The sequence below is a fragment of the Perca fluviatilis genome, chromosome 4, assembly GCF_010015445.1.
Source record: "Perca fluviatilis chromosome 4, GENO_Pfluv_1.0, whole genome shotgun sequence".
In the NCBI taxonomy this organism is placed as follows: domain Eukaryota; kingdom Metazoa; phylum Chordata; class Actinopteri; order Perciformes; family Percidae; genus Perca; species Perca fluviatilis.
Window position 1 is genome coordinate 20,701,231 of NC_053115.1, and position 24,733 is coordinate 20,725,963.

At 40.4% G+C, this 24,733-nt stretch overlaps 3 protein-coding genes across 5 annotated transcripts; 1 reads left to right on the top strand and 2 right to left on the bottom strand.

The window, feature by feature from the left end:
- Positions 1-591: 591 nt before the first annotated feature.
- prxl2b (peroxiredoxin like 2B) lies at positions 592-12,378 on the bottom strand. The gene is made up of 7 exons (XM_039796304.1): positions 12,174-12,378; positions 11,516-11,720; positions 5,253-5,304; positions 4,819-4,882; positions 4,605-4,680; positions 3,498-3,616; positions 592-908 (listed from the first exon to the last, which is right to left on the bottom strand). Exons 1-7 carry the CDS (start codon positions 12,234-12,236, stop codon positions 882-884), a joined length of 606 nt encoding a protein of 201 aa, XP_039652238.1. The 5' UTR covers positions 12,237-12,378; the 3' UTR covers positions 592-881.
- Positions 12,379-15,157: 2,779 nt separating this feature from the next.
- Positions 15,158-21,663, top strand: slc45a1 (solute carrier family 45 member 1). Of its 3 annotated transcripts, none has more exons than XM_039798558.1 (10): positions 15,158-15,312; positions 15,949-16,389; positions 16,489-16,581; positions 17,135-17,359; positions 17,518-18,395; positions 18,491-18,644; positions 18,768-18,944; positions 19,100-19,305; positions 19,525-19,750; positions 20,923-21,663. In XM_039798558.1, the coding sequence occupies exons 2-10, from the start codon at positions 15,969-15,971 to the stop codon at positions 20,949-20,951; spliced, it is 2,409 nt and encodes an 802-aa protein (XP_039654492.1). In that variant the 5' UTR covers positions 15,158-15,312; positions 15,949-15,968; the 3' UTR covers positions 20,952-21,663. The 3 variants fall into 3 exon arrangements, with proteins under 3 accessions (XP_039654492.1, XP_039654494.1, XP_039654491.1); XM_039798560.1 differs by having other exon boundaries at positions 19,525-19,647; XM_039798557.1 differs by having other exon boundaries at positions 19,525-21,663.
- A 307-nt stretch (positions 21,664-21,970) lies between these two features.
- si:ch211-222l21.1 (prothymosin alpha) lies at positions 21,971-24,698 on the bottom strand. Its single transcript, XM_039798561.1, has 5 exons — positions 24,491-24,698; positions 23,749-23,850; positions 23,283-23,346; positions 22,975-23,048; positions 21,971-22,861 (listed from the first exon to the last, which is right to left on the bottom strand). The coding sequence occupies exons 1-5, from the start codon at positions 24,539-24,541 to the stop codon at positions 22,790-22,792; spliced, it is 363 nt and encodes a 120-aa protein (XP_039654495.1). The 5' UTR covers positions 24,542-24,698; the 3' UTR covers positions 21,971-22,789.
- Positions 24,699-24,733: the final 35 nt, after the last annotated feature.

Genomic DNA, 24,733 nt, shown 5'->3' on the forward strand with positions numbered 1-24,733 from the left:
CATAGACAGTGTCATCATTAGAATAGTAAAATGCTACTACAGCAGCCTTAACCCTTGTGTTGTCCTTCGGGTCACCGGGACCCGTTCAGTTTATTTGACGTTTTGTATTGGCCCTGCGTTGAGCTTCGGGTCCCCGGTGACCCTTGCGTACTATGTGATGACGTTTCACGTGAACTGGCGGGGGCCTCGTCCTTCGGGGTCCAGAGACCCATCCTGCACTTGAACGCGTTAAATAAACTAAACAAGTCCCCGAGACACGAAGGACAATACAAGGGATAAGGTACATTTCTAGTTCTATAGAAAGGATGTTGAGTTATGAAGGCACGTAACGATCACTTTCACATTTTGGAAAATGTGTCCAAAGTTCAATTGCAGCAATGTAATACATTTCAAGCAAGTGCGTGACTCTGGAGCCAAAGCATCACCATCATACTGCCCTGCAGTAAACACTACAGGCCATATACAATCAAGATTTGTTGAAGGCGAGTAAAAGAAAACACTATAATCGTGATGTGTAACCCTGTGATAGAGCCATTAGAGTTTTGAATTATTAATGTAGTGTACAAACAATTGATTGACTGAAGCAAAGTATTGATTTTAAACCTTTATTATAACTATATATATATTGAGTATAATAAATGCAAATTCATAAATATCCAATTTTAGGTAAGTTCAAAACATTAATAATTAAAAAGGTAATGATTACAAAGGCAATACCACTGTTGCTTTCACTGTACAGATAGATAATACAATAATATGTTAGGTGACTGTCACAAAGTAGTTTTATGTTCACTTGAGCATTTTGATGACATTCCACTTAAATCTCCATTTGAGCTTCCCGATGAGTAGATAGTCATCTGGTACAATAGGCTGCTCCTTCATCACCGTGTACAAACCGCATCATTGCACTGCAAGAGAAGGTAAGTAAGGTTTAACAGCTTACTGCATATTACATACATATGATAAATCAAGTGTTTTACTATTTAATGCAAGAATATGGACTGTTGTATGATCACGCAGAGAATTAGCTATATACATTGCCCGCTTCACTGAATCAAAGCAGTTCTTTCTATGGTCTGAAATAATTATAAAGGGGACATTTTGTATTGGAAATGTATTTTATTCTATTTCGTTTTTTTACAGATAAAATGCTCATTGATTGAGCCAGAGTTAGCATAAAAAGCTAAAATGCTTGAGTAAAAATACTGTGATTTATTTTGGCATTTTGCCTCTACCAGCCAGGAAACATGGTGAGAAAGAGGAGGATGGTATGAAACAGGATCATACTGAGGTTAAGTACTGTATGTGTTGTCTCTGCCACCAAGAAGCCCAATGTCAGCAGACTTTCACTATTTTTTTGTGAGTTACTTACAGATATGGCGATAGGTGAGTATCACTCCAATTTCTATTATAAAGGCCCACATGTGGGAAACTTTGTTTACCTAGACTGAGCATTAAACACGTATAGTTGTTGGGGCCTCAGAATCCTTGTGCTGAACTTAAGACACAGGTTGTTTTTTTCCATCTCTATACACATAAGAGCAGTAAACACTGCCTATCAGCTATAGAACAAGAAAGGTTTGAACAAAAAGACATCTCTTTGTTTTATCTGGATCAGCGAATTACTTCACTCTGTTAACAAGGCTTCAACTTTTTCAGGTCCCTTTTCCACATAAGCATGTCAGATAGCTTGTGACTTGCATTTGTTTCTGCCACATTTTGACCCCCTCAGAAACAGACAAGGTCTATTCTGTTCCTGGGCGGCAACAATGACATCTGTTGGTCTTTAGACAGGTCATGGGGATGCCTACTAGACTGGGTAAACCCAGTCCGAGCTGCCGGCAATTTGATTTCGCCCTGCAGCTCAGGCTGGAAATCTGTACGTTTATCTCATTGACATATATAAAATGGACCAACAGAGCCCGTGTCTCTGGATGGAGACCAGTGAAGGCTATTAGAAGCACTTTTCCGGTGATCACTTGCTTTACTGCGCAGCCTCCAACTGACAGAGACAACGTAAATGTGACGTGAGCAACGTGTCTGAAAGTTGTAAGTCTTCTGGTAGCTGTGCCAAGAGAAATCTCAATCATTCCCAAACTTACAGAGACGGAGAGCGTTGGTATATGTAAGGAGATAACATAAGCACAGGCTAATTATTGATCACTAACATGCTAGTTAACATTAGTAATTAAACCTAAACAGCTAATGGAAGTCCAAACTGCCTGCAAGCTTCTCCTGTACTATACGGTAATTCCTCTACTGTGCGACAGTAAGTCACTTGGTTATGACACAATCGTTAGCCTATTTTTATAAAAACGTCTGCTACGGAGCCATAACGTGAGGTACAAGGTAATGGAGCCTTTTATACATTGTCGTGTTTCTTTAGAAATAAACAATGGACAAATAGAGTCTTTAAACGCTTCAGTTGTAAAGTTATTTGCTGTCAAAGTGATGCCAAAATGTATGCTAGTCAGTGGAATGCTAATGGGAAGTGATCTCTTTGTAGCGTCAAAATGGCGCCATAGGAGGTTCGAGTTCTGAAGCGAAGCTTACCCCCTTGGTTTATCTATCCCTTTCTCTATGATATACACTTGACATTAAATTCTGTAGCGCACTGCTGAAGTTACATTACAATCTTTGTGAGAGAAATAAGAATGTATATATATCCAATCCAATCCAATCCTCCTTTATTTATAAAGCACTTTAAAAACAACACTGTTGACCAAAGTGCTGAACACAGTCTATGAATAAACAATAACATACAACAGAGGCACAACACAATATTAATAAAACAATAAAAATAAATACAGCAATACAAAACTCAAAGTCAACCCTCAAACTGAGTTAAAAGCCAAAGAAAATAAATGAGTTTTAAGACGAGATTTAAAAACAGCAAGAGACTCAGTCAGTCTGATGTGCAAAGGCAGCTCATTCCAGAGTCTCGGAGCTGCCACGGCAAATGCACGGTCACCTCTGGATTTACGTTTAGTCTTGGGGACGACCAGTAGTGCAGTAATATATTTCATAAATATTGTGATAAGCTGCCAATACTGTTTTTTACTGTTTTTTTGTTAAACTACTTATATTGTAATAATAAGTTATCGGTTTGTGTTTGCAGAGCATTTTTAAGTACAATACAGACTTGAGATCTTCACTCAAGTTTAAAAGGTTTTGGGGGCCTATGACACAGACGCTGAGAGACCATAAAGACGGGGTAATAAGTGTGAAATTGTCTTTTAAAAGGCTACTCTGATGCATGTGTTGCTACTGACGTAAAAGAGAATCTGCTGGGAAAAAACTGACATCAGTAGAGTGTGCTTTAGTAAACACAATAAAACCATTTATTTAACCGCTTCACTAAGCACCTCAAAGTTCACTCATGGGCACCAATAAATTAAAAGTTAAAGCGAGGGAGGAAATGAAAAATGGAACATGGAAAGAGTGTGCATCTCAAGAATTTAGTGGATCTTTTCTTGTATGTTTATGGGATGTCTTACCACTGGCATCTGTCCTGCTTTTGCGTTGGCTGAGATACCCAAAACCTTGGCAATATCTTCCAGCGGTAGGTGGTCTCCCGGTGAATCCTGGATAAAGTGCACTAGGACCTTTTCTCCACCTTTGCAGAGCAAAATATATTAAGGAGGAGTCATCACGTAAGCAGCTTATCAAATGAATTTGCATTTGTGAACTCATGACTCTGACACGTAAAAGCAGTAATACAACACAGTGCAGAGTTAAATTCAATACAATGGTGATAAAAGGGTACTGACAAAAGAAAAATATATATATGGTTAGGTCCTCCAAAAATGTGCAATACAGCCTGGTTTTACTTCAAAGCTTCTATTTAATAAAGTTCAATAGTAAAGAACTAAATTGCCTCTTAAAACATTTAGATGCATGCCTAAATCTCCTCCAAGTGGTTAGGTGCTCAAAGAGGAGTAATGCTGGGTGAGAACTGTCTCCAAAAAGGACTTTTGGTAGAGCCAACATTTTTAAATTGAGACAGGACAGAATAACCTATAATCTACTTTCTCCAGCTGATTCCTCTCCATAACAACAAACTGCCTATACTAGACCATGAAAGAGAGTACAGCACACTGATAGATATTGTTGATTTTCCACTTAGTTTTCCAAGTGTTGTGCTGCAAATTATTTTGGACTGACGTTGCCTCTCCACTCCACGTTACAAAACGTCTCCTCTGTATGCAGATTTATTTCCGAGAATTATTAACCCAACACACTATTGCACATTTGAATAGTTTAATCCTTATACTTGTGGATAACGTGTGGATACAAGAAATAAACAAGTAAGGAAAGTCAGCAGCCCTGAAGAGCACTGACGTTGAAGCTGAGCGGTTTGGAGGGCTCACTATGAACGTCCAACCTCACTACAATGATGTGACGCAGCATTGCCCTCTAGAGGAGAGGCTGCAAGAATGCATTTCTTTGACCATTTATTAACCTTTATTTAGATGAGCGGACAAACTTCACCCATGATTTACATGCTGACATCGTGTTTTGAAATGTCATATTTTTCCATTCACTTATACACTTTCAAAAGACAGGCCCTTACTAATACCCCCTTTGGTGTATACTCATTGTACCTTTGGCCACAATGAGCATGCCTCCGCTCTGGAGCAGATCTCCTGAGAAGTTTCCCTGAATGCCTTCAGCATTGGCCTATAAGACAGCAGAGAAAACAGGCAGCCAGAGGTCATTGTGTCAATCTGGGTCTCAGCAACGTTACCCCTGCTTTACCCCCTGTGACCAAAGTACATATGAACCATAAAGTAATCATATAACCATGAAGCTATATACCTTTGCAGCTGCATCTCGTACTTTCTTCCCCAAAGCAGCGGGAACCACAGTTAAGGCTGTGTACCTGAGTGTGAAGAAACAGAGTCTCTTGAATAGAGATCATCACAAGGCAGCTAATCTTTTGCAAAGGAGATAAGATTAGCATGAGTGGTGAAACCTAATATCCCCCAGCCAGTCCAAAACCCAAAGTTATTCAGTTTATGATCATAAAAGACAAAAATAGTAGCTAATCCTCACACTTGAAAAGCTGGAACCAGTAAATGCTTGGCTGTTTTGCTTGAAAAATGACTAAAACAATCAATTGATTATTAAAATAGTTGCAGATGAATCGTTGCAGCTCTGAAGTATATAATTAAAGTTAAGACATCTTTGACAAATGAATGCAATTCACATCAGGGTCAAATCAAACCATAGGTCATGTAAAACAAACTCACCTTTTGAAACCCAAATCCTTGTAGCTTTTCTTTTGTTCATCAACATAAATGGCTACAACAAAAAGATAATTGATGGTTATTTACAATCCTACAAAATGTCTGTTTAAAGTGAATCCTTTTGTTTTTGTGGGTGACACCGTTCATTGAACCCATCACAACTGGGGAAATGCTTTCATTTAAAAAGGAGCAGTGTGTAACATTTAGGGGGATCTATTGGCAGAAATAGAATACAATATTCATAGTTATGTTTTCATTATTGTATAATCACCTGAAACTAAGAATCGTTGTGTTTTCGTTAGCTTAAAATGAGCACTTTGTATCTGCATAGGGAGCGGGTCCTCTTCCACGGAGCAATACATCCATGCACGGAGCCCGCCATGTTGCACCGCCATGTTTCTACAGTAGCCCACAACGGACAAACCAAACACTGGCTCTAGAGAGGGCCTTTCACGTTTTTACGCTGCCTGAAGGCTCCGTAGGTTCTACTACACACTTGGAAAGGGAGTGGTGACGGGAGGGTTATTGAATTGGTCGCAATCTGCAACATCATTGCTAGATGCCAATAAATCCTACACACTGAGCCTTTAAGTTACATGTAAAAGTAGAAATATCTTAGTCTAACAATAAGGAAGTAAAAGTCCTGAATTCAAAATGCTACTTTGGGGATAAGGGATACTTTGCCGATATTCAACCAACTTTGTATCATAATAATGTTGGTAGTATGTGTAAATGAACAATACAGTATTAAACTTCCCTCCGTCTTACCAGTGCCCAGATCTCCCTACTCACAGGCCAGCTGGCGCTAGGGCTGTTGCTGTCACTACAGACTGTACTTCCGCATTTGGACACGAAGAGTATAGAAGCGGATCAAGAGTAAGAGCCGCCCCTCTTTCTATTTCTTAACCCTGGACCGAACTCAGATTAAACTGTAAAACTAGACAGTGCTTCAACTTCATTATCCCGAAGGAAATTTGATCTACTCCAGGCATCAAATCGCATCAAGGACCATGACAAAATATTGACAGCCCAACAACAGCAGCAAACACAGAAAAATTCCACACCACAAATGAAAACAAGGTACACCTGACATACTGGACCAGAAACTAAAAAACAAGCTAAAAACATAAGGAACAGCACAGTAAATAAATACATGTTAAGTGCGTACCAAACGAAGTAAAAATCGAATGGAATAAATAAATAAATGATCAATCCAAGCTTATCCAGCTACCTAACACAGATATGCATAAAAGCAGCAGTTGATGAAATAAATTAAATAAATTAAGCTTCTCGACGGCCACAGGGATAAAAGAAGCCCTGGCACGCCTTGTTCTTGTTCTGGGCATTCTGAAACAGCCAGAGGGCAAGAGAACAAACTCCTTAAAAAGTAGGTGGTTAAGGCAGTTGAGACTTTGTTGAGCCTTCAGGTGACACTCTTACAATAACTATCCTGCAGCTGGGCGTGCTGCATCTAAAATTTTTCGGAAACATATTTGAACTTACTGTACCAGCTGTAATTCTGTGTCAACAGAGCTCAACAGTGACCGCCCACTTTTTGAACGGCTCTGGTTCCGGAAGTGATTTACAGTCATCTCTATTGACGTTTTATTAAATGCTTATATAATAAAGAGTTTTTATGGGATTAGTTTTGTGACTTTAATTCCAAGCAAAACTTCTCAAGTATCAAACAAAAAACACTAACTCAAGCAAAAAAACTGTCACCTCAAAGGTAAAACTTAAAACTTGCAAACAAAACATTTGTGTAGTTGTAAACTATTGGTCTTTTATTTGTTTGATATTATGTCCTTTTGTTTACAGTTCCCTCTGCTTCTTTCTCAATGATCAGTCTTTTGCTCTCTCCATCACGTTGCAGTCATGCTCCCAGCTTTCTCGTTTATGCCTCCCTGACTTTTTGCTTGCGATTCTGACACAAACATCTCGCGGGGTGGGTCTTACAGGGGGGCCTCCCCACATGGCTAATGAGACTTAAGGGGAAAGTTTGAGTGACAGCTCAGCCTCAGTGCAGGTAAACTAACGTTAGAGACTCAGAGTCTGGTCTGGAGGACACACAAGCCACTCCACAGGGGATTCCTACAAGATTAATAAAGTGTAAGTATTATTAATATATATATTATCTGTGATCTACGTTGCAAGCATGGTTACTAGACATTTGTTGTTTCGTTGTGTTAAGTGACTAGCTAGCTAGCTAGTAAAGCTTTTTTAAGTTAGCATTTAACATTAGCTATAGGCTACTGCTAATGTTATCTAAAACTTGTAGCCACCGGCTACCTTACTGAGCTAATAATTTGCCATGGGAATCATGTATTCTTCGTGAGGCCTTACTCAATGGAGCTGGATTAATTATCGTCTTCTCTCTGTAGAGACCTGCAGGACCCGAGGAGAGCTACGATGCTCTCCCAGGTAACCTAAAGGTTAGTAACGTAGCTATATTATGGTCTATTAGGAAAAATTATTATCCAGCTAACTACTAATTGTTGTGGTTGCTATTGGCCTGATAATACACAATGCTAGGGTATTGGTTAAGTTGTACAATGTAGAAGCTGTGAATGTAATGTATTATATCTAGAGGTTGACACATACTGTACAGTACAAATGCAGTGTTAGCACTGCTTAACTGGTTCATCTTTATAGTTTTGTGCTCATCTGTACTTTCCTAGTTATGAGACTGGCTATCCTAACTAATTACATGTCTTCTGTTGCATTTGCAAGCAGGTCAGCATAAGGAAAATGTTCATAGTGTTTTTAAAGGCTACACATTTGCTAATGGCTACTTAAAAGCAAGTTATTTTAATTGTAAATCACACAACCTTGGAAGCCTCAGTTATTAGTAAGAACTTTGTTACCATTTGATTTGTGTAAGAAACTTTGTTATAATTTTCTATCACAGCTCACATCAGGCAGCAGGCAGACCAACCAGGAGGACGTGGAGCAGCAGAGGGAGAGGATCCTTTAGTCTCTCTGTGGAGGAAACACTGTGTGCGAAGGCTTCAAACAGCCAGGGTATAGACCAATAGTGTATGTATTGATCATATTTTGCTCAGATACTCAGTTAACACTTACAATAACCTTTTTTCTTAAGTTTTCATTGGTGTACTTGTTTGGTGTATATTGGTGTATGTCAATATATATCCTACTACAGTATACTGTCCTGTAATTTAATTTTTGTTTACATTGTCTTACTGTAATTATATTTTAAAATGCACATAATATATAAAACATTTTTTTACATTCACCCTTGTCTGTTTGGTTCATAAAACAGGAAATAAGGTTGAGACTATTATAATGCTTTATTTTTAGTCCAATATAAAACTTCACATACATAATGGATATTTGAACATATTTAGCTGGGGCTCCGGTGGTAGAAGAAGCTGGAACTCAGTGTCAGTCATTATTTACAGTACATCACAGGTCAGGGCCAGTTTTTCATCACCAACAATACACAAACATACTGAGTAATTGGGTTATGTATATATTTCACATATTCAGTTTCACCTAAGGCAAGCTGTATTTCTCTGCTGACTTGTGTCTGCAACAACACTTCTGAGGGTGGTGCAGGAATATCACACACAACTCCTGGACGCCTGGGATCATCTGGTCTCCTGAGCTCACTGATGGCCCACTGCTCCAGTCTGGACGACAGCCTTTTCTGCAGGACAGTTCTCTGAAGGGCTGGGATGTGGCTGTAGTCCTTCACTTCCTTGACTTCTTATTGTAAAGCTTGAAGTACCTTATTGGATGATAAAAAAGTGTTTGAAATTAGCTCAATAATAAATAATTGTAATAAAGCCTGCACTCTAGAAACATTTTTCTAGCTTTCTGAACACTACTGGAACTCTTATTTCTGGAATATTATTGATCACACTTTCTAGATTCCTACCTCCACATTGACTACATGTGTAAAGTAAGATATGGCCAGCCACCAGGACACATGCACATCACATCAAACCATAAGGATCACTAAGCAAAGTATTTGTCAAGGGCCTGGTGTGTTAGTACATAGTACATAGTTTGGACAGTAGTAACACTATGCATTAGTTCTAAATATTGTTGACATTTACAGCGCTAAAAAATACAAAAAATACGTCCGTTATCTGCCATCTTAAGGTAGTGCAAAGAAAGAACAGTGTGTACAGATGGAACATTATCTAATGTATGTGTCAAACCCTATATATATTACATTCACAGCTTCTACATTGTACAACTTAACCAATACCCTAGCATTGTGTATTATCAGGCCAATAGCAACCACAACAATTAGTAGTTAGCTGGATAATAATTTTTCCTAATAGACCATAATATAGCTACGTTACTAACCTTTAGGTTACCTGGGAGAGCATTGTAGCTCTGCTCGGGTCCTGCAGGTCTCTACAGAGAGAAGACGATAATTAATCCAGCTCCATTGAGTAAGGCCTCACGAAGAATACATGATTCCCATGGTAAATTATTAGCTCAGTAAGGTAGCCGGTGGCTACAAGTTTTAGATAACATTAGCAGTAGCCTATAGCTAATGTTAAATGCTAACTTAAAAAAGCTTTACTAGCTAGCTAGCTAGTCACTTAACACAACGAAACAACAAATGTCTAGTAACCATGCTTGTAACGCGATCACAGATAATATATATATTAATAATACTTACACTTTATTAATCTTGTAGGAATCCCCTGTGGAGTGGCTTGTGTGTCCTCCAGACCAGACTCTGAGTCTCTAACGTTAGTTTACCTGCACTGAGGCTGAGCTGTCACTCAAACTTTCCCCTTAAGTCTCATTAGCCAATGGGGACGCACCCCTGTAAGACCCGCCCACGCGAGATGTTTGTGTCAGAATCGCAAGCAAAAAGTCAGGGAGCGCAAACGAGAAAGCTGGGAGCATGACTGCAAACGTGATGGAGAGAGCAAAAGACTGATCATTGAGAAAGAAGCAGAGGGAACTGTAAACAAAAGGACATAATATCAAACAAATAAAAGACCAATAGTTTACAACTACACAAATGTTTTGTTTGCAAGTTTTAAGTTTTACCTTTGAGGTGACAGTTTTTTTGCTTGAGTTAGTGTTTTTTGTTTGATACTTGAGAAGTTTTGCTTGGAATTAAAGTCACAAAACTAATCCCATAAGTTTTAAGCCTTGAACAAAGCCAACCAGCTATGAGATGAATTGTGACCATAAAATATTCGGCGCACAACAACATTTTGAAAATGGCAAAAAAGGCAAAGGTACAAGACAGTGTACAGAAATGATCATAGACAATGGTAGTAGCTCACTAGCTGTTTAAGGGTTTGTGGGTGCTGCAAACATTTCCATGGTAACAGTGAGCTCCACCAATTAGAGACGAGGAGGTTGTGGGTAGTGTAGTTTTCCTCCATGACATCGTGAATAAAACATGTTTTTCTTAAAACTAGGTTGATTTCATACGGACTTGTGGCTTCTACAGGGGCAAAAAAATTGCTTGTGTTTGTGCCAATCTACTGCTTAGACAGCCTAGTTTTATGAAAAGGCCTTCTTTCCAGTAAGTAAAAGCACAGTATTATCAGTTAAATGTATTTAAAGTATCACAAGTAAAAGTACTCATTATGCAGAATGGCAGAATATTATATTATTCTGTTTTTTTTAAACAAACAAATTCATGTAAGAGTATTTTAAATGTCGCAGTTCGTCCATGTGGAGCCAATTTTAGATACTTTGTATAATACTGGGTTGCTTAGTAGTATAGTACTGTGTTATATCATATAGGCATTTCATATTTGTAATGTAAAATGTAGTAACTATAAGTGTCAAATAAATGTAGTGGAGTAAAAAGTACAATATTTCCTCTGAAATGTAGTGGAGTAGAAGTATGAAGTAGCATAACATGAAAATACTCAAGTAAAGTAGAAGTATCAAAATTGTACTTAAGTACAGTAGCCTACTTGAGTAAATGTACTTACATTCTACCCCTCTTCCAATGCAAGAATTGAAGTACTGGCCCAAAACAGCGGTTTCAAAAATTAAACTCTGGTCTTCAGTTGCTTATTCATGCAGTTGGATTATGTTATGTCGTAAAATCTTTGGTCACATTCAAAAATGAATGCACAGACAGAAAGAAACTGACCGATTAGGGCTGTAGTGCAAAAATAGTTTTAGTGGAGCAGATTTAAGCCTTGTGTGTCAAGATGTGTTCCAGTTTAAGCACCACATATTTTTCATTTGAGTGTCAGTGCAACCAAATTAGGAAAAGACCCTTGTTTTGTAGATGAGTAAGTACTGCTTACATCCTTTGAAAAACCTTCCTTCTTTGAAGTCCTTCAGCCCCAACTCCTCTGGTCCGACCCCCACCAGCGCTACACCGCTGGCTCTCAGGTCCGGCTCCAGTTTGCTGATCTCTGTTGCCATCCACCGACACACCTGACAGCCAAACCTGCGCAGGAAGAACAAGACCACCGGCTGGTCCTGCCACAGGGACTGGAGCTCTACACTCTGAAATAGACAGAGAGGACAACTCACAGTGACATCACAAACCAGGTGACACATAGGTAGCATTTGGGAAATGGGTGTGGTTAGAGTTTACTATTTTTTATCAGTTTTCTGTGAAATTGATGATAGAGAATACATTATATTAAAACATAATTCACACATGTTCCCTTCAGATCATCATTATGTCAAGTTTGAGGCCTCATTTGACACCAATTATATCAATGCTGCGAGGTAATGGCAGGTTTAATACGGCAGGTCTCAGCAGGAAAACACAGGTCTCAAAGGGGAACAAACAGCACGGCTTTATATTAAAAGAGAGCACATTTAAACACAATCCAATCAACCAAATATACATTAAATAAGAGGAACGCTCAAAGTTGTACAGTACCAGTCAAAAGTTTCATTTAGCTTTCTAACCGAACAGTCGCCTGACGTTAGCTTAATAGCTTTACGTACCTCGCCAGTGTCACCGTTCTTCAACAAGTTCTTTCCAACTTGAACGAGGTCGACGTTTGTCATTTTCTATTTTTTTCGATTTATTTACGAGGACTGCACCGGCTGAACAATGTTACAAAAATGTCGTTTCTACAGTGTATAAAGTTATAGCAACGATGTTTGAGTAATGCCCGCACAACAGTTGCAAAACATCTGCATCGTGATATATAACCACTGAGCACTGACGTCCAATCAGATTCGGTTGGTGCTGAAAAGTCAGCCAATTACAGCGCGCGGTGTGTGGAACGGAGGCGGGGCTTCGTAAGGGAAACTGTCAGCACGTGCATCTCACAACAAAAATCAACATAAACTGGATTTATTGTAAATAGGCTAAATCAGCTTTTTGTTTAGTGGTTTCTTTACACCTTGCATTACACATAAAACAAGTTTTAACATGGACTTAAAGTGTTGACATAATGCAGGCTGCACAAGGTGTGGTGCATGTGAGCTCAAAGTATGCAATTTATTGCCTGAACTTTGTTTCCTTAAAGCTCATATGGTCCATCTGTTTTCTATTAACTCCTGAGAAAGAAAGAACCCATCTTGTTCTGTTTTAAGATTAACCTGTTTGTACAAAGGCCCTAAAGTCCTTTTTTTTAATCTTGTGGGCATAAGTTATTTATCTTGTGCGCACTTGGGCTCTGTATGTTTGGCAACCAGGGGTGGAATATTTACTCAACCACTGTAACGTTTTTTCATCTTCTGTCACCTTATACTTCTACTCCATTACTTTGAAGTAGTAGTGAAGTACTTTGACCAACCTTTGAAGATCAAGATTTTCCATATGTGGTCATAACCCAAAACAGAAATGAAACTTTGGTCACAAAAACATAATAGGCATATCTGTGGTCTAGTGACATTTATGCTAATTCAATACATCAGTGTGTCAGAGGTTGTTTCCATCCCTTCTGTAAATCAATTCAATTTTCAATTTCAATTTTGTTTATAGTGTCAAATCATAACAGGAGTTATGTCAGGACACTTTACAGATAGAGTAGGTCTCTAGACTACACCCTATAATAAAAAAAAAAAAACAATTCCCCCCCAAGAGCAAGCATTTGCGACAGTGGCAAGGAAAAACTTTCTTTTTACAGACAGAAACCTCGGACAGAGCTTGACTCTTGGTGGGCAGCCATCTGCCACTGCCGGTTGGGACAGAGAGAAACTGATACAGATATACAGAGAAATATGATTCAGTGGCAATTAAATTAACAATAAAGATAATAGAACTATGACTAGAAATAATAGTAGTAGCAGTGCAGGGCTTAGCAGGGCGTCGAGCAGGACCATGGCAGCAGCTGCAACTACGATTTAGGTGCCACGCCAATCCAAGGAAAACTGCTAGGTGAGAAAACATAAGGGAATAAGCTTCCCGGAGCTAAGTTAGTAACAAGCATTACTGGGACATGAATGCACACAGATGGAAAGAGAGACTGCAATCTGCCACCCACTACTGGCCAGTGACTGGTCCTTCACTTATTCGGCCTCGCCTAGGAACCTACCATCTGCTCAGAAGGTAAGCCACACCGATTTAAACCATATACATATTACAGAATAACAAATAACAAACAAAGTATTAATTTAAGGTTCCTTTGTAACTGCTGACAATCACATTTTCTGTATGGGCACACACCAGTCACACATGCACACCCATGAGTGCATTTACTGCATGTCATAGCAGGACAAGCACAGGGGTAACTGATGACATTAAAAACAACAGCATTCTATTTAGGTGAGCTAGTGATATTGTGTATGCTGGCTCAGTGTCATTGCTTACTGGGACACTTAATGGAACTGACACCTTGTTAATAGAATTTGTTTCACGTGTGCTTTTCCTGCTATGAAGCCCCCCCCCCCCCACTATTAAACTTTGTCAAACTGTATGACTAGTTATATGAACATATAGGTCAGTTTTTCACATACCTATAGTTATTTCTAGCCTTGCAGATCAAAATAGTTTGCATTCATTTGCTATTGAATACTCTCAAATGCAATTATACACATGTTCATTGTGTAAGTCCTTACATGCAAAATAGAGCAACCAACAATCACAATAAGCTGTCACACATATATAAGATAAATAGTGTGGTATTGTTGTAAAAGTTGTCAGATGGATAGACTTAGGCTATAGGGAACAATTTAATTTCCTCAAAATTTAGAGGAACCAAACACAAACAGGCGACATTTGAGGATATCATAGCAGAGCATAGTGGCATGCCAAAAATGATTTAAAAAAAACCATTACAGACAGGTATTCTGTCTGTAATGGAGTGGAATGGAAATTTCTAAGTGACCCCAAACCTTTGACCGGTAGTGTAAGTGAGAAATACGTGCGCAATTTGCATAATTATAAAACAGAAAAATAAATAGTTATTTATTTAACCGTTTAAACCGTTTAACCTTATCTATAAAGTTTTAAAATGGTCTTATTTTACTCTTTTTGACAATTTTATATTCTGCAAACCTATGCGTGTTTGTCTTCATTGAAGCTCTGATGTTTAGACAGTGAAATATTCAAACCTACACCATTGTAATGAATAATATGGATTTGTCCTTGTCATTCATATACATTCGCCCAAAGGACATCCTAGCATATTTGGTATATTTATTTGAAAACCTAAGAATTTCGACTAGAATTTAAAATAAAGTTGTGGGGTTTGAACAATGTTTAGCTACACAACATGACTTTGTAATGACAAACCGATGGTTAAACAACTGAGGACCCTCTAATATTAGGCTACATAGCCTAATTTGAATAGTGTTGTGGAGGCATTTCCACCAATAAGCCTAGGGCTAGAGGCTAGATAGATGTGTTTTTTTTTTTTTTTAGCGGGGACTGTCCCCGGTGCTGATGTTGCAGGGAGGGGCGTGACGTCAAGGGAGAGACCGGGAGGAAGAGGAGAAGGGGGAGAGGAGAAGAGGGGGTAGGAGAAGGGACTGGGGAGAGTGCGGGGGGATGACTGCATGAAAAGAAAAAAAAAAAAAAAAAAAACAACAATCATGACTCCTGTAATTCATCCTACGTCTTTTTTATAGCCTAAATCATAATGGTTGGTGTGTACACAGCATGCCGCAATAAATGACGAGCCTCCCCGATAAGGTAATTATCATCTTTCACGTTTAAATTTGCACGCCTGCTTCATCTTCTAACACAGTTAAGTCGATTGTGTGGTCTACACCTTAAGAAACAAATGACAAGTCGAGGATACTATCTAGGATCATTACAAAAAAGGCAAACATATAGCATAGTAGGCTATATAAAAGCATCGATCTGTTACGTGGCTACGTATAGGATGGGTCAAATGTTTAGTGTAGGCTAAGCGATCATGACATGTTATCTTTTTAACTTGTCTTGAAAGCCATCATTATAACCTCCATTGGCTCCATTGTTTCCGATTTGAGCTTCCTCCATGAAATATTAAAATGGAAACAGGCTTCATGAGAGCGGTGCCGCATACACTGCTGTAGTCAGCCACGCGAGCACATGGGCTTTGCGCACAACACTAACATGCGCATTGGTTGCATTGCGTCGTGTCCCATCATTGCTGTGCCATCGCTGTTGTCTGCTGACGACTGCAGTGTCCTCTTGGTAGCAATACATAACCATTAGCGGCTCTAAGTTACTCACATGACTGCGATGCTACATTGTGATGATCTTGAATGACCTCTAATATGAAAAATCAACCCAGAACAAGTTTGAACTTGGCCATGTTTATCACCCTTTTATATTCTGCAGTTTAAACTGGCTTGAGAGAGATGTCATCTCCGGGAATGGGCACCCCCAGTGACCCCCTTTTGGCCAGTCCAGGAGGGAGGTTATCTACAGCTCAGGAAGGTCTCTGGAGGAGCTCACTCCCCAAGACCACCAGCTTCCCAACGTCCACCACTCGGCACCTCAGTCACCGCGCCAACAACTTCCAAAGACAGCCAAAGCGCCGGAAGCTGATAAGACCTTCACCACCGCCGCCGCCCAACACACCCTGTCCCCTGGACCAGCTGGACCTCAGTGAGCTTCCCCCAAGGCGTACCTTCCAAGAGCTGCTCTTCAATGGCTGCATCCTGTTTGGTATTGAATTTAGCTATGCCATGGAAACAGCTTATGTGACTCCTGTGCTTCTACAGATGGGCTTGCCTGATCAATTCTACAGCTTGGTGTGGTTTATTAGCCCCATACTGGGTAAGTGAACAACACGGCAAGATGATCTCCTGGTGGACAGGGTGATATTTTGTGCAGCACTTAAGGCTCCTAACTCCATCCTCTGTCTTTGGCTTGAAGGATTCCTCGTTCAGCCCCTCCTCGGAGCGTGGAGTGATCGTTGTACATCCCGGTTTGGACGAAGGAGACCCTTTATATTTGCCTTGGCTGTAGGTAAGAAATGTAGTATTGTGCTTAGTAAGTAAAATACTAAATATGTATGTATTATATGTAATAAGTATGTATGTAAGTCTAGTTATGTAAAGTTGGGGGACTTAAAAGAGACAGATTAATGGTCAAAACGGATGCAACAGAGGCTGAGATATACTGCCTTTTTGTCTATAATATAAGCAAAAACACTGGATACGCCTAATATGCTTCCAATAATGTAACTCGATACTTTGGTTAGACCTTTCACACCTGGTAAATGCTGCTGTCTCCCAAACTCCACGGCCCAGTTGTAAACAGGTTTACTATTAAAGATTTTCAGTCTCCAAGCCCACACTGAGATACCTTGTTGATGTCACTTAAATATTGTTCTCTGACTTTACAAAGCTCCTCCAGAGCCACAGAAGACATTATACAACTGCTTTGACCGGCTTTGCACTACTCTCCATGCCTAGTGAATTGACTAAAATCGTTGGACTGCCCTTTTAATGATGTATACATTAATGATGTCTTTCCACTAAACAAGATTTCTGTTGAACTCTTTTTCTCCCCTTCATAGGGGCTCTGTTCGGTCTAACCCTGGTACTGAACGGGCGGGACATTGGAGGTGCACTGGCTGACACTGCATCAAATCACAAGTGGGGAATTATCCTGACGGTGTGTGGTGTGGTTCTGATGGACTTCAGTGCTGATTCAGCCGACAACCCAAGCCATGCCTACATGATGGATGTGTGCAGCCCAGAGGACCAGGATCGGGGGCTGAACATCCATGCACTACTGGCAGGTAAGAAAACACTTGGGGTTACTTTATTATTGTACAATAGAAGCTATAGCTTATGTTCTTTGAAGATAATTTAGAGAAAATATACCTGAAATAAAGCTTTAAGCTATTACCAGTCAATGCGAAAGGTAATTTATTTGTTTCTTAATCTTGCTCTGCAGGACTAGGCGGTGGATTTGGCTACATTGTGGGCGGCATCAACTGGGACCAGACACAATTTGGAAGGTCAATGGGAGGTCAACTGCGGGTCATATACCTGTTCACAAGTATCACTTTGGTGTTCGCCACAGCCATGACTCTGATGAGTATCCCCGAACGGCCCCTACCAAAGAACAAAAACTCCAGCAAAGCTCATCTAAAAAGCCCCAGCCTCCCTCTTCCTCTCTCCCCCCCTGTTGCGCAAGGATCATCTTTGGGACTGGATGAGGAAGATGAGGAAGGTTCTTACAGCTACAATTACTCCAAGTCTCACCCATATAACTCTGACTCTCTTGCCCATTCTTGCAGTGCCAATGCACGTCTCTGTGCTGGCCTCACTAGCCCCATATCACCTATGAGCCCCCTCACTCCGAAGTATGGCAGCTTTATTAGTAGGGACAGCTCGCTCACTGGCATCAATGACTTTGCGTCTTCATTAGGAACCTCCTATATAGACAGTGTGCTCATAAACTGCTACACAGGCCAGCAGACACCACAGGCCCTGGCCTCTAGTTCCACCACTGCACCCCTGCCTCCAGGGGACTCCCCTCCTCCTGACGAGTCCACACAGGGAGCAGGGAGCCATCCTGCAGGACAGACCCAGGCTGATGTGGTGTCTCATCCAGCTGGGGAAACTCAGGATCCAGAAGCGCCACAGCCTGAGCGAGATGCACAATCTCAGGTCACAGCTGGAGCTCAGCCTGGTGCAGGGTCACACCGGGGCTCTTCTGCTGGTATCCTGAAGCGACCCCAGAGTCTTGCACTAATGGAGGAGCCCATGGCAACCCAGATTGTTGAGCTGGAGAATGGACGCAGGAGAACAGTGACCTTCAGCCAGCAGGTTGGGACACACATTTTGAAAATGACAAAAGCTGTTTAGTCAGTAGCCACCACAGCATTTTTAAACACAGTGTTGTCTTTTTTTCTCTGATGAAGGTTGCAAACATTTTGCTGAATGGGGTGCGCTATGAGAGTGATCTGAGTGAGAATGTGGAGACAGGAGAATCGCAAATGTCAATGAAGCTGCTGTGTATAGCCATCTACAGGATGCCTCCCTCTCTGCGGAGTTTGTGCACTAATCATTTCCTGGGTGAGAATTAGCACTATTTAAATTGTATTGCAAATAAAAACCCTGCAACACTGTCAAAATGGTTTTGTAGTTAATATGAACTGAGCTGATACTTATTTTCACTTATTATATTGTTCTCTCTAGGCTGGCTGTCTTTTGAAGGCATGCTGCTCTTCTACACTGACTTCATGGGGGAGTTTGTGTTTGAAGGAGACCCCAAGGCACCCCATGACTCTGAGGCTTACCAACGGTACAATGCTGGTGTTAGCATGGGCTGCTGGGGAATGTGCATCTATGCATTCAGTGCTGCTTTCTACTCAGGTAAGCTGCACTCCTCATATAACAACATATATTGGATGTAAGTGCAGCTCTGGCCAGGGAAGAGGTTTTTTTAACCAGGAATGTGTCTTTCTTTCCTTGGCAAGATTTACATGTGTGCCTTCTGTTCATCTCTGGGTTTCTTCTTCAACTTTCAGCCATATTGGAGAAACTGGAGGAGCGTTTCTCTCTTCGCACTCTATATTTTTTTGCCTACCTGGCGTTCGGTTTGGGCACGGGCCTGGCCACACTGTCCACCAACCTCTACGTGGTACTTTCTCTCTGTGTCACCTATGGGGTGCTCTTCTCTTCTCTATGCACACTGCCTTACTCTCTGCTGTGTGAATACTACCAGAGCCCTCAGGTCAGTATCTCGATATGTAACTTACATAATTTGCAGTTTCTTTCCAGGACCAACTTAGAGGAATGGTTATTACAATTTTGGGAAATAAGCTTATTCTCTCAGCAAAAAAAGTGAATAAGCGCATGTCCCAAAAATGTTGAATTACTCTTTGAACGCTTTGATTTGTGGTGCACTACATAGACTGATCATATAACTAAAGTGTTTGCATATGTTCTTCAGTTTTGTGGCTCGTCAGAGGAAGGGACCAGACGCGGGATGGGGGTGGACATCTCTCTGCTCAGCTGCCAGTATTTCCTGGCTCAGATCCTGGTATCTGTGGCGATGGGACCTCTGACCTCACTGGTGGGTGGCGCCCAGGGAGTGATGTACTTTGCAAGCCTGATGTCATTCGTGGGCTGCCTGTACTCCTCTCTCTGCATGGTGTACCAGCTGCCCCCACCTGAGGGTGAGCCCCCCGATAGCGAGACCCAGCCACTATTGGTGCACATTTAGAAAAGCCTCTTAATTTACTTTTACCTCACACACACTCAACAGACACACGCTCTCACGCAGTCATTTAGTGTCTGAGTGTGTTGACCTTCACAGCACTGATAGGACGAACACATCCTGTCGCACACTGTACAATTCCATATATTGTTTCACACTTATCAGCACTACTCTTCTCAGAGCTAGACAGACAGACAGATAGACATTGGCCACTGCTCTAAAATGTGTATACATGACCAGTGTGTTTATACAGTGTGTCCATGCATTTTCTCCTAACTTTTGCAAACGAATGTGACCTTTTTGAATGCAGTGTGTTTTTTTGTGTGTGTGAGACCTTTTTGAGGCTAGATAAGCCTAAGCTGTTCTTCTGTCTGATTCTTTGCTGTAAAATCTTGCATCATCTTTTTTTCATCTTGTTGGTGTTTAGTATAGAAATGTTGATCACTACGTACAGGCTAACCACAGCTTTTGCTGTTTTTCTTCCTTTTATCAGTTGCCTAACGTCTGCATGAGCTGCAATGTAATCTCTCAAAGCCTTGTGTTAATGTTTTGTTTTGGTCATACGGCCAAGGTAATGTCTACCTGCCTGTTTCTCTGAGTTAGCATATTAGCATCACAGCTTAGGATTTTTCTGACTAAATGAATGTGCTGCCAGTGTCCACTCACACTCACTGTTAATGCTCCTTCATTAATTCAAGAGCTCTTCAATTTAGCAAACACATACAATAGTCACTTGAAACTGAACAATGTTAAATCACAGTTAGTCTTGAAGGGCTTCACATTGTTCACATTTTAACAGCAAATAAAAAAACCAAACACTTGCCACACAATTCAGTCAATATAAGACTTACTAGTGTGCTATCCCCAATTTTCACACTTTGGTGCTGGGTGACTCTTAATCAAGTCCCAAGTTTGAGTATAATGCCAATTAAGGAACTTAATCAGCATAGAGTTATGACTAATAGGATGACACACATAAACACGCTCATACGCAAACTTTCAAAAACAGAGAAATGTGTGCTGGTGGCAAATTCTGTCTGGGCCCTCACTAAGACATGGTACAGCCGTGAGCTGTCACCCTACTCCTGGCCATGCCATTGTAATAATGACAGTGATTCTTGTCATTATCAGGAAGAGGAGAAGTTGAAACTGGGGTGTGAATCAGCATTCAGTCGGAAACCGAACAAAACAGAAGAACAGCAAAAAAGGAGAAGACTCGTGAACTATGGGTAACACTGAAGGTGGACAACATTGAAAGAACAGACTGTTGGTCCATAGAGCCAGCAGCAAGTGCTTATTGTCATCATTAGGGTGCATGCTTAAGGTAGTATGCTTCTGCTCCACCACGCTCGGCCCGCCAACTTTGTTTGATACTTCCTCACAAGAAGTATCAAAACTTCATTATTTTTTCCTTTCTAAAGAAGCCATCTTTATCAACAAAATGGTACTTTTTTTTTTTTTTTTACATCTGTTGTGCCATGACAAACAGTATACTTTGTCTGTTCAGCCTCAACAAAGGTACCAAGCCTGACTTCAGGGCTTTAACAAAAGGTTAACTTTAGTATATAACCTTTTGCAAGCCTACCATTGTGATGGCTTCATTGACTGGCTGACACTAAATACACCAACATTATGGTGCCAGTCATAATTGCTGCCTCAGCAGAATGTCAATAATTGACTACTATTTAAGCCTCCTGGACTGAGTAGATTCACATGATGCTAATGTTTCTAAGGAAACAGTATATGTATGGATCATGCTGTTGCAGCTTGCTTAAAAAAATATGGTACCACCGATTGCTCAATATTAGCAGTGTTACTGTAAAAGCTACTTTTATTCAGGGTTCAGTTTAAACTAAAATGATAATTTTGCCATTTTGGACTCCTGTGTCAATTATTTGTCATTGATAACTATTGTGGCCTATACCAGTTGTCATTCCAGCTGACTTCAGAAATAATTATCTGCAATATTAAAGTACACCACACGGGGGAGACACAAGACAGCAATCCATTGATTCTGTGCACTTTTCCATCACCAAGTGAATGAGATTATTCCTGTTCCTTCCTGCATCTAAGCCAGCCATTTTCCAGGTTAAAAAAAATTGGGTCAAGTGACATCATCTACCTATAAAGCTATGGTTTTAAGAAGCACTAATGATCAGGTAACACACACAAAACATACTTAAGTAAAAAGACAATTTATTTGTTAATCAGAATATACAAAGCAGTGGCTGAACTAACCGAATGTCATTCTGGTTCTGAAAAAGGCAGTCTTGGACACAAAACTGGTCTACCCAGCCATAACATAAAACTCATTGAAAATGTAAGAAAAACAAAGTATAAATGGTACAAACTTGCGTGGAATGCATACAGAACAAATGACCAAAGCTTTAAGATTTAAGAGGGGTTAATTTACATTGCAAAATCCTGCCTCCATAAAACAAGGTCAAGCAATTTTATCATGGAGGTGCAAGACAGAGCCCCTTTATTTATTTGCACCATCTGTTATGTTAACAGGGCAGCCAAGCCAAGGATTAACTAGCAGCTCAACACAAAAAATTATGCTTCAACTAATAATGCTAACAACTGTCCATTAGCCCCTGCTTAAAACTTATCTTTGGTCCTTTAAGTGAATCTGAGAGGTCAACATGAGCCTTGGAGGTAAGCAGCTGCCTGTATGTATGAATCATCTGGTCAGCACTGACATAATAGAGATTGTGCTTCTAACATACCAATATAAAACCTCAAGAAATGAAAAAACTGATCTCATGGTGTGGCCCAATTTGTACAAGTAGAAAAAAAGCTAATTTTAAAGACCAATAAATAACATTTCATAAAAAAGGATGCAGGGCCACTATGTTTCAGGACTCCAGTGCAATATGGTAACATGGGAGGAAACAAAAAAATATTTCTCAAAAAAGGTACAGAAAGCACAAGCTCTACAACAGGATGTTGACCAGGCTGGTAAGACAGTGCTGCAAACAAGTAGCAGGGTAGAGACCTAAGCCTTCACCTCATCCTCTTTTGAATCTCCATTTTCCTCTGTTTTCTGCTTTTTTGTCTCCACCTTTTCCTATTAAAAAAAAGGAGAACATTTCATGCATTAGCAAAGACTGAAGTTTACTGGATCAACACAATAAAAAATGCTTGATTACAATTGTATTTTTCAGCCTTGTGACAACATACCTCCTCCTCTTCAGCTGCACGCTTCACAGGCTGTGCATCAGTCTCCTCAGCAGGGGGCGCCTCCTCTGCATCCCCTGTAAGCACAGTTTGTCACACTTCAGAAATACATATTTTACTTGAGTGTAATTAAGGCAATATTCATGTAAAAATGTATCTTGTTGAAATGGAATTTTGGCTTCAAGGATACACAAGGTGACAGCATTTATGAGGCAAATCAGAAGCAACCATGGGAGAAAATTTGATTTTTAAACACTGTTGCTGAAGATTTATTTTTCTGAAAACAGTAATACTGCTTTATATGAACATACCATCTCCATTCTTGTGTTTCTCCTCTCCGTTTTTTCCCACTTTGTCACTGTGATCAGCACCATTCTGAATGAAGAGAGTGAAATGTCAGTCCAGTAACATCATAAGTCATGATTGGGCTTTTATTATATGAGCAATGCTGCTGAGAGAAACAAATAAAAAAATTAAATCCCAAGCAGATTTTAACAATCCTCCCAGAGTCTTACATGTAGAGACTCCTCTGGAGACACTTAAAAAAAGGCATGTGTGTTGATCTTACTACTCCCCAGAGGATTAGCTACCAAGCTAGACTAGAGACGCCAATGGAAACCAAAGGCTTGCTAGCTAACATCTGTGCCATTTCACAACCCAAACAAAGCGCTGTGTGGAGAGCAGCTGAACAGGAGGGGGAGGCGGGTGCAGCGACACCTGCATGATGAGGGGTGCTAAGACAAAAGGCCATGAGGCTGGTCCTCCTCGCCAACTCACTGTGCCATTGGCAGGTGCGTCCCCGTTGTCGGTCTTCTTCTCCTCCTCCTCCTCCTCCTCCTTCTTCTTCTCCACTTCTACTTCTTTCTTCTCTTTCAGCTCCTACAAAATAAAAGCATGCATCTTGATCAATGTGAAGGTTCAGCAACGAGTTTAATCTAAAGTACCTCACGTTCTTACCACGTCTGCTTTTAATTAAAAGAAAGCTCGTTTTGCATATGTGGGATAAAGTCTAATTCAATGAAGACTATATTCGACAGAGGCAATGTCGAACGTTTTCATCTCAACTCGTAATGTAACGTTAACGTTAATGTAACGTAAACTGTGGCTTCCCGCCCAGGAGCAGCTCCGCTTCACCAGCTCCTTTCTAACGTTATCGCTTTGTCTACAAGACATTTTAGCTAGCTAACCACATCACGTAGCTACGTTTGAATTTCCAGACAATATTTAGCTGTCGACGCTGTTAATTACAAATAAGTCACCTTGTCGGTGTATGGTTGTCGACAAGTGGCATTTCAAGATAACGTTGTCATTTAGGTAACGTTGTGACACTTTCCCCAATTAACGTTAACGTAACGTTTTAACTCAACATTAAGTACCGTTACTGCAGTCACCGACGGTTGTTTAACCCGAGCTAGCAAAACTAATTGTTAACACAAATAAAACAAGTTTAAAAAGTTCCAAAATCTTTTAACACGACAGTTCAACCGAGAAAAAGAAAATAAAACTGAATGAAACGCACCTTGGCTGTAACCTCTGCAGTTGCGGTCGTGTCAACAGCTGTGTCGGCCATGGCTAATTTTGTAAATTAATTTAGATAATAATATTCCTGTTCAGAAAAAGATGTTTTATTTCTTGGCTCTTTGCCTTCGTGTGGATAGATGTCCAAAGGCGCTGAGAGAGAAATGGTGTCTGGCTGTCTCCGCTTTTCAGTCGAGTTCGTTGAAAATCCACTCTCGTTGGCTACAACGGGTCGATCCCGCAA